This window comes from Necator americanus, chromosome IV (assembly GCF_031761385.1).
Source record: "Necator americanus strain Aroian chromosome IV, whole genome shotgun sequence".
Lineage (NCBI taxonomy): Eukaryota > Metazoa > Nematoda > Chromadorea > Rhabditida > Ancylostomatidae > Necator > Necator americanus.
The window spans coordinates 15,241,210-15,251,267 of record NC_087374.1 but is presented as its reverse complement, the minus strand read 5'-3'; the positions used below and the strand labels follow the sequence as shown (position 1 = coordinate 15,251,267).

At 42.1% G+C, this 10,058-nt stretch overlaps 1 protein-coding gene across 1 annotated transcript in view; it reads left to right on the top strand.

The window, feature by feature from the left end:
* Positions 1-1,505: 1,505 nt before the first annotated feature.
* Positions 1,506-10,058, top strand: part of RB195_001348 (uncharacterized protein) — a gene marked incomplete at both ends in the record, with an annotated part of 30,001 nt that continues 21,448 nt past the window's right edge. Inside the window, 6 exons of the mRNA XM_064198094.1 lie at positions 1,506-1,678; positions 2,006-2,048; positions 3,515-3,623; positions 3,773-3,855; positions 5,147-5,210; positions 5,646-5,792. Of these exons, the coding sequence (XP_064053975.1) occupies positions 1,506-1,678; positions 2,006-2,048; positions 3,515-3,623; positions 3,773-3,855; positions 5,147-5,210; positions 5,646-5,792 (619 nt within the window). The remainder of the gene's footprint in view (positions 1,679-2,005; positions 2,049-3,514; positions 3,624-3,772; positions 3,856-5,146; positions 5,211-5,645; positions 5,793-10,058) is intronic.

Below are 10,058 nucleotides of genomic sequence, written 5' to 3'. Positions count from 1 at the left end.
AGCTGTTCTTCTCGTGATCGTGCAGTTTTCTTTTCAGTATTCGCCTATTCTCTCGTATGTGGTTCTTTCCTATCGTTTTCCAGTCTTTCGAATGAAGAAGTGTCCTGTTATTTGTATGATGTGGGTATAACGGTCATTCATTTATTCATTATGTCTATTATCAGCTAGCATTGAAAGTTATGTGATATAGATGAGCAATAGTACGACAATCGAATTGCCTAGTAAGGAGTGGAAAAAGTGAAAGGAACCCACTTAGCGCTAAAGAGCCGTAACCTGCCAACAGCGAAAGCCGTAAGCTTTTCATCACAGCTCCGGACACTAAATTAGTAGTGGGAGCTAGTATATCAGCTAATTACAACAGTTCCTGTCCAGAACGACGATGAGTATGGATGGAAGAAATCATGGGTTTGACAAAGGAATGTTAAAGGAAAAATAAAGCGACAAAAGCTGAGAAAGTCAGTTTTAGTAACACTCGAACTTGCCCATGCAAATCATATTGATAGAGGTGGTGAGTGTGATGACCACGACTTGAGAGAATGTGTGGAGGAGCATCGTTGTACCAGGATACGTCATTTTCAGATCCCGGTCCACATTTTAGCGTCACTCTTGCTTTTAATATCCATTCTCCTTTTGGGACGCAATTTGTCTGATAGGTCATCTCCACTGCTGGCTGTTTTGAAAACGCGGTTTGATTTAATATGATGATACTGGCGTTCCATGCATCTTTTTCATATACTTTTATGCAATTCGCAACAATTGATTTGAAGAGCATCTTCCTCGTTATGTATTTTAAAGATTGGCTGAAGGGACTTCAATTCTCTAATGTTGCGATCTCGGGTTTTTTTCGATGTTACCGATATCTTATCGAGCTAGTTACAGAAACGGTGTTTGATAAAGTCACAGTTGAAATCTTTCTTGAAACATTTTCTCGAAAATAGGTCTTCCGTGAGAAGGTTAATCGATAGAATTCACATACCACAGCGGCATGTCAGTTCTAGAATTTTTTTGCCACCAAATATTTGTTGTTTCGAAGCTTGAAAGGATCCACCATCGAAAGAAGATATTTTATAATATTTTTCATGTTTATTCCAGTTCTCTTATTTTTAACTCTTTTTTGCCAGTTTTTGTAGTTGTGGCTCCTTTTTTACCTGAAATCTGATTGAAATCTTCTAAGCTCGATGCAGTGTTAGGGCTCATTCCTAGAGTCAGAATGCTGTGTCGAAAAAAAAGCATTTGTGTGACATAACATTGTGTTGCTTATTTTTTTTTTTTGGGCGTGCATAATCTTTTCTCCTACTTCCTTAATTCTTCATCTCTCTTTATCTTTTGATTTCATAATATTGCTGTGTTACTTATCCAGTAGTACATCTTAGGCTCTAGAAGAGCTTAATAATTCCTAGCTTCTGACAACCGTCTAGTTCTTTCTTTGTGCGGATGGCTCGTGTTCTATTTATTTCCTTACTTTCGATTGGTCGTTGAATCAGATCCGTTTCTTTTCCGCAGAAATGCCACGAAGTGGTCCCATCAAAGAAAAAGATAAAGACAAGGAAATTTCGAAGGAGAAATTACATGTAAAGGAAAAACAGAGGGAGAAATCTCTGCGTAGAATCGGAAATGTGGATTCGGATGCTGGGCCAAGCAATGGCGGACGGGCTTCTGACGCAGACAAAGCGGGACGGTGAGTGCTGTTTTGACAGTCTTTTTCGTTGTTTTCTTTCCTTGACCTTTTTTTGATATAGTACCTTGGTTTCCATTTCCTTTTCTGTGAATTGCTTCGTAAGATATGGATGATCGGCATGTGTCCAGTGTCTTCCTCACTAAGTGTTCTCACAGGGTTCGTTTACAGTCGCAGAACGATTAGGAAAAGAATTAATCTCGTGCTTACTTCCTAGTGCGGGTGTTGTTTCACTTCGTTCAGCTGTTGTAAATTGCTGAGATCGTTTACGTGTTCCCTCAAAAATGGTTTATATACTTTCATTCCTTTAGAATAAAATATTATGTTCAGAAAGCATTCTGTGCGGCCTACAGACGAGTTGAAATTGCTGCAGGTTGGTTTCTCCATCGTTTCTATTTTTTTAAATTAAAAAAAGGTCCTAAGTTACGATTCCTGGATTTCTTTTTGTCACACTTTTAGCCCATCTGGTTATTTACTAGCAGTTGCCCCTAAAAACGTCAATTTCACTAACTTTTTTGGGTGCCCGCAGAGCAACACGCGCGCCTTACCAACTGATGATTATCAGCTGAACGCTCTGGCATGTTAGTTGCACTTCAAGACACATGCGCGCGCTTTGCCATGCAGCGCAAGTCAACTCCACGATTAGCTTTTGATAATAACTTCCGTGTTATGCTTTTACGGTGTCGTACGTTTGCTAGGAGTCTCTTTCTTTGTTTTCTGCTCCAGAATTTAGGGAATGAAATTGCATTGAGAATGGTTGTCAACAGTTGGAAATAATCTCCTCTGGGCGTACAAACTGCGCTTTTTCGAAAATATGCGAAAAACTTTACGACTTTGGTGTGCAATTTATGAGATTCTAACCACATTATCGTTGTAAGGCACGCTACTCTTATTTGTAGCTAGAAAATATCTGCGTTTCGAGCTTTAAAAATGTTGCTCAATTTCTAGAAGGGCTACTTCTGAGCATAGATGCAATATTCGGAGCCGATGCTCCGCTCCCCTTCACTTTTGGACGGTTGGCGAGTGGATCCTCATCATCTGAGCTGCACCCTATGAGCTAGACCACCTTCACCTGAGGAGGGTCCGGGTCCTCCCTATCGCAGCTATGCTTCTGAGGGGCGAAATGATTATGTATATCTCTAGAAGGGGGAAATTTTCCCTAACGTATAATTGGTGATCCATCACGATTCTAACTGCTATGCTCCACCGCGCCTCTTCGAGCGCAGCCACTCAGACAACTGTGCCATGCTTCATTTCGTTTTGACCCTAATACGGCGCGGGTGAGTACTGTGTTTATGACATTCCAGTTACGAAAGAAGCTCGAATTTTCTTTCGTAATTGGAATAAAGCTTTATATAACCTTTATACAGTGATATAAGAGATATTAGAGAATTATATATATATATATATATATTTACTTATGTTTAAGAGGTTCCGCTGTAGCTGCAATCGGATCGGAAGTTCAATTTCACCCTAGTGCAAACCTAGCGTTTGATCCCTCCAGGATCGATAGATCGGTATCATGTTAGTCGGGGAGGATGGAAATACTGACCTGACACATCGGCCAACCTCCGAAACTCACTGTATAGGCTCGTTACACGATTATAAACCTCAAAAAAAATGAAGTGAATGCAATGGCGCATCCCAAGCGGACTGATTAAAGTCATATACTTTATCCTTTATATATATATATAACATTTAAGGCATTTTATACACTCCTTTTTCTAAGCGTAGGGCGTTGCAAGTCGTGGACATGTAAATGTAAATAAATGTTACGTTCTTCTCTCTGCCTGACTTTGTATTGACTATGCGAACTAGACTAGTTCAAAGCAATTTCAGGACAGCCTTTCCCAATTTTTTACGCCGTCTGCTGGGAGAAGATGTCGGCAACCGCCTCGTAAATTCGACGAGTCCGGTGTAAACAGTGACGACAGTGTTAATCACAACAGTGAGTTTTTTTTTGTGTACTGAGTTGTTTTGAAGACACCCTCCGGGTGTTTTTCAGCTTCTTTCCGTGAACAGGTTCTTTTCTTTTTTTCTGTTGCTTTATCATGAGTTTTATTGCCTCATGGTTTATACTCGTAGAAATAGTTTTAGGTAACGTTGGATACGAGAAAGTGGAACATCTAGCGGAAAAGGTGCCGCGTAGGAAGAAGACACCTGTGGATATATCAATAATGGTAAGCGCACAAGTGTTTCTGCAAGTATCTGGAATTTTTACGGGATAATACTTACTTAAGCTGCAATTGTTTAATGCGCAACACTAAAAATCATTCTTTTAACTGAGTTAAAGGCATCACCCCCGAATCTGCGGTGATACTGGTTCCAGGCGGGTAATGCCTATTCGGGGTCGTAGATTGTGGGGAAGGGGATGATCCCGTTCATCACTCCCTGTATCAGTGTAAACGGACGACTCCGCAACGCTGTTTCTTACGGTGTTCTCTATTGCTGCGCGCCACCCTTGCACCCTCCCGCCTGCGATTCGTCGAGAATCCATTCGGACGAATCGCAGGCGGGGCGGGGCACAATGGTTGTGCTTTGCTAGAAAAGCTGTCGTAAGAAACAGCATTCCTGAGTCCGTTTACACTGATACAGGGAGAGATGAACGGAATCACCTTCTTCCCCACAGTCTATGACCCGTATAGGCATTACCCGGCAGAAACCGCAGATTATTGGCGTGATGGCTTTAAAGATAGTAATATCACTCTTTTAACCAAAGTTTGCTTCATAAAATCAAATCAAAATTCCAAGAATTGAGAGTTTGAAGAATCCTCATTGATTTATTTACCTGCAAATAAATCTCGAGAAGAGAAAGAAAAAGCAGTATTGATTTCCATTACATCGTATCCATCTTCCTCCTTACATTATGGGGTTTTGAGGTTTGGTTGGCTATGCTCTTGTCTTTTGAAGCTGTTATGCTTGGTGTTAGTTTCAATCAATTTAGGGTCAACCTTATCCCCGTACATACCTGTGTAAACATCAGAAGTCTAAATTCCTTAGTATATTACAGCCAAAAGAAGACTAGTCTGAAATTTTCTTTTGTATTGTTTGCGGACTGTTGTGATGTTGGTGTTTCTGTCAACTTCACATTTTAATTAGTTGAAACCGATGTCACACCGAAATCATCACTTTCCGTTTACTAGTAACTTCTCTACAATTTTCGTTCTGTGAATGCAGTTTTTGGCTTCTGCACTTTCGCATAAGTATATAACGGTTATGGCATGATTTTGAGCCGCCTCCAGTATTTGGAGATTCACTTCTTGTTTGTGTTGTCCCACCGATTTCATCATCTCCGGTTTTCCCGTAGAATCTGATCATTGGACCACATACCTTCTTATTTCTGCTCTTTTGTGCAAAAGGTACCCTACTTTTGGTACGACGAATTAGAGCGAGCGTCATGCGCCGTATGGTATCGTTGGGAATATTACTGGCTATTGTATACCCTGCTCTGCTTAAACTCTCTATTTTTAGAAGCCGCTGTCTGTCGATGTTGATTCTAAACCTGAATGCCCAGGTTCCTGTTCTTCGACACGCTGTAAGTTTTGCTTTTATTTTTAATCTTGGTGCTAGTTCAGTTCCGGAGGGGAGCAGTGGGTCCTCAACCAAAGCTCAGATCTTAGGGTCCATACTTTAGTAGATTTGGAGTCAAAAGTCATCCCTTCTGTGACCGCTCAGTTTCTGTCCTTGGGGTTTTAATTTACACTCATTGATTTAGTCCGTACTTGGTAGCTTTAGTCTCAAACCTTAGTCCATTTGGCTAAGGTCTGGGCTAAAGCTACAAAGTTTTAAACACTAAAACTTTACCATAAGCTTCGACCACCTACTGCTCCTCCTCCAAACTGAGTTATTATTTTAACCTTTTTTCACCTTCTTGTTACGTCTTTGATTTTTTGTTTTTTTAAGTGTTTACTTGTCTGAATTACCTTGTTAGTGCTTGACACATTCTTATGTTTGTTCCACGTCATTTTAGCGGCAGCCTCCGACCCGTCGCCGTCCAGAAGAATGTGTGAAAAATTGGTGGATTCACTTTCGCCTTACTTCAGTACGTCTTCTGAGAAGCGCCGAACCACTCTAAAGGGGGAATTCGCTCAGCTGCACAGTGGGAAAACGAGAAGTGGTACGAAATAACTGTCCCTTTATGTTTTCATGGCTAGCATTATCGGAACATTGCAGGACAGAATAATGTTCAAATGCTCAGATTTTCCCTTCCTTTGATTTCGAGCGCTTAACTTTATTGTGCATTTTTCTTTTTTTGTCAAGTTTTCGCTAATGTTCCGCTATTTCTACATTCTTTCTTTCGACATTCTACTTATTCGTTTGTCATTTGTTTTCTTGGAACTAATAGAGAAGCAGTGGGCGGGTGTGGTGTAGCGGTTAGAGGTTCCGCTTCCTGCATGATCGATCGGAGGTTCGAATCCGCCCTAGTGCTCACCAAGCCTTTCATCCGTGGTCGATAAATTGGTAACAGACTTGTCTGGGAGGATAAAAGCACTGACTTGACACATCGGCTAGCCACCGCAAGTCATTGCATAGGCCAGATACACGTTCGTAAACCTCAAACGATTCTGAATTGAATTGAACGTGGGGGCGCATCCCAAGAGGATTGATTAACGCCAGAAACTTTATCCTTTATCCTTTAATAGAGAATCAGACAAACTCTACGTTGAACTCTTTTTACTACTTTTAAAGAGCCAGTTTGGATTCTTTGCTTAAGGAACTCCGAAAAAGGAGCAAAGGGTTGTTCATCTCGGTTTAGGCATCCATCGCTTATAGTCCCGTCTCCTTTATAACCTTTATCTCCGCTGTATTTTTCTTTCAAGATGCATTCCACTGGTTCACAAGGCCGGACAGACTTCTTAAGACTTTCTAGCTTAACTTCTTAGACGATTTAACAGTATTAGCACACTGGCCAACAGAAGTCGTCGAGTAGAACGGATAAACACGAAGGCTTTGAGATAAAAATTCTGTTTTTTTTTTGATGCTGTGATTTGAGCTACGTCCTGCACAGGGTCGCAACCCTTTAAGAAGCGGAATTTACTCTTAGGTTCTCCTCAATATGTCACTGGCATTGGCATGGAGGCATCCTCTCGAGTATATAGTCTATATCACTCCTTTTCTAATCTAGTCACGATCACAGATATTCCTTTCAATGTCGTCGCTAGTTCGCACTTTCGCTCGAAGGAAAGTTTGATCAGAAACACTGAGGAAGGATGGTTCTACTGAAACATCAGGTAGACACCAACTTCGCTTGGTGAGTATGTGGTCGATCTCTACACGTGCCGTTGTGCGACTGCCATGTCCATTGGCGATTGATCTTTCTATGTGAGCGGAGAATTCCTTTGAAGGAGGTACATACAAGCCTGTCGAGGTGATTTCCCGCTCTCTAATTCATAACTTCAAATTCTGCATTCCTCTTCTATGACTCTTCCTAGTTTTACATCAAACTTGTAAAAAGAATACTTTTTGCCAGGGTCAAGGGTGGTGATGGGACACAACTCACGAAAACCACCTCACTCCCCCATCTCCACGAAATTAGGAAATTATATGATAGCAACCTGCAGGACAAACAAAGCCGCCAATAAGACTTTGCAAGTTTGGTTCTCCTAAGGCCGCTAATTTTTACAGAAGAAGAGAAAACTTGGAAGTGCAGCTAAATTGCGCGATATTAAATAGTTTCTCGTGATTTACACTGATTGAATTGAAAGTGGCTTTAACAACCAAAAGTGTTCATATTGTGTGAATATTGATAGGTTTAGATGATCGCTAATAAATTCGTGAAAAGAGCGCTACAAAAAATACTCTTGGACATAAAGAAAAAGAACCTTTGCTCAATAAAACGGTTAAATTTGTGTTTTTTTAGGACTTCTCAATTTTCAATTTTGTTAACATAGTTATGTTAAGAAAATGTGAGCATTTTTTGTTGATTAGATATTATTAAATTCACGTGTGGATTGTAAATTGTGTGGAACTCTCAAGGGCCTATTGCTTCCTCTGTGGAACATGTATTCTGGTTTAAGTTTTTTACTAGGTAGTGCCCCACTATCGTGAATTTTCTGGTTTGGTACTTGGTTCTTTCTAATAGCAGGTGGTGTGGTTTCACAGCATAGCTGCGATAGGGAGGACCCGGACCCTCCTCAGGTGAAGGGGGTCTGGCTGATGCGTACAGCTCAAGAGATGAGGATCCATTCGCCAACTGTTTAAAAGTAAGGGGGTCCTTTCGCCAACCGTCCAAAAGTTAAGAGGGTCGCAGCACCGGCTTCGACTATCGGATGTATTTTTCACAGGATGGCCATAGTTTGCACGCGTTATAATGAAAACGCAAAACACTCGCTATAAGTCCAGGAACAAAATGTCTCAGAAGCAGGAGAGCTTTCACTCTAGCCAATTCAGTCATTTTGCACGAAGGTGCCAACTTCTTCAATTTTTGCGATATAATGTTTGGAACAGGTTGACAGAAGTTACCGTGCTGTTTCCGCATTGCGGTTTTTCACCGCTGCCCGCTGTGGAGTGAATATTTTGTTCAAGATTACAGTCCATCCGTAAGCATATATCCATAAGTAACATATGCGAGAACCTCTATAGGTTAGATTTCATTATTCCTGCGGAAGATGCAAGGTAATTATCATATTTGCAATTGACATTTGCCAAGATCCCAGTTGGCAAGGCTATACTACCCAAAGTCACGTAAAAATCATCTTCAAAGGCAGCGTACGAAATTGAATTCGTGTGGAAACCTGATGGAAAACACAAAATTCAGGGCATAGATCGCGGAAATGAGCTTTCAGTTCTCCCCAGTCGTCCTGAGAAAAAAATGGGGAACGGCGTTCCTTCCTACGAGGTAAGTTGGAACGCGTCATCTTTGTGCGTACACGGCATCCTCGAGCGTGCGGTCATAAATCAATGAGATCTCCTCAGCAGCCTATTCACGCAGAAGCAATGGATACTGCTGAAGGAACGAAGCGCGCGGAATAGTGGCGCGTTCTAACGTTCCTCGTAAGAAGAAATGTCGTTCACGCACTATTTTTTTAACCCATCGCCCCACGAATCTAGTGGTGTACGGGTTTCAAGCGGGTGATGCATATACGGGATCGTAGATTGTGGGAAAGAGGATGATTCCGTTCATCTCTCCCTGTATCAGTGTAAACGACGGCCCCGGAACGCTGTTTCTTACGACATCCTCTATTGCAGCGCGCCCCCTTGCGCCCTCACGCCCACGATTCGTCGAAAACCATTTGAACGAATCGCAGGCAGGGGCGGGGCGCAATGGTTGCGCATTGCAGCAGAAGCCGTCGTAAGAAATTGCGTTCCGGGGTCGTCCGTTTACACTTATACAGAGATAGATGAACGGAATCACCCTCTTCCCCACAATCTACGACCGCGTATACGCATTACCCGCCTTAAACGCGTACCACCTTAGATTCGTGAGGTGATGCCTTTAAGGACGATTAGGGGGTGTTGAGCGCGGCCACGCTCACGGTGTAATCTACACCCCGAACTCTATGTTTTCCTCGAGGTTTCCCCACGACGTCATTTTCGTGATACGCTTGTTTTAAAACGGAAAGATCTGTTGGACGATCAATACTCACTTGCGAGGACTAGCGGATAACCTGCAACCTGTCCCAAAGTGTTATGCAATGTTTGTTGAGAAGCATACATACACTTCTGCAAACTGAAGACTCTCGTTATTGAATTCGTGGGGAATTTGGTGTAGCACTCCTGAAAGCTCCGGTCCTAACCAACCTACTATTGTAAAAGATCCAATATCGAAAATTCTCTCGAGCGCTGTTTTAAACAGAACTTGCTCTTACCTGTAGAAATGAAGGATGCACTCTTTATAATCTAACTTTGCGAGGAACATTCACGGCTAAACAGAACATTCCATTGTTTCGACCATAGGTGCGATAGGGAGGAGACAGACCCTCCTCGGGTGAAGGGGGTCTAGCTCATGGGGTGAGGCTCAAATGATAAGGATCCCTTCGCCAATAGTCCAAAAATGAAGAGGGTTCTTTTGCCAACCATCCAAAGTGAAGGAGGTCGGAGCACCGGCTCCGACTATTGCATCTATGGTTTCGACTAACTTATTTCCATTGACCATAGGTGCGATAGGGAGGAGACAGACCCTCCTCAGGTGAAGGGGGTCTAGCTCATGGGGTGAGGCTCAAGTGATAAGGATCCCTTCGCCAATAGTCCAAAAATGAAGGGGAAACTTGAAGCTGCGCAATGACCGAATGCCCAACTTTCAACTTTGAACGTTTGTTTAGTCAGGAGTGAATAATGAGTCATATATTTCTCTTAAAGATCATTCCCATAAAAATGCTAACTAAGTATTAATGGACCCACAGTTTCTTTGCCAGAGCTATGATCACAACTGGTAAGAAAGAGT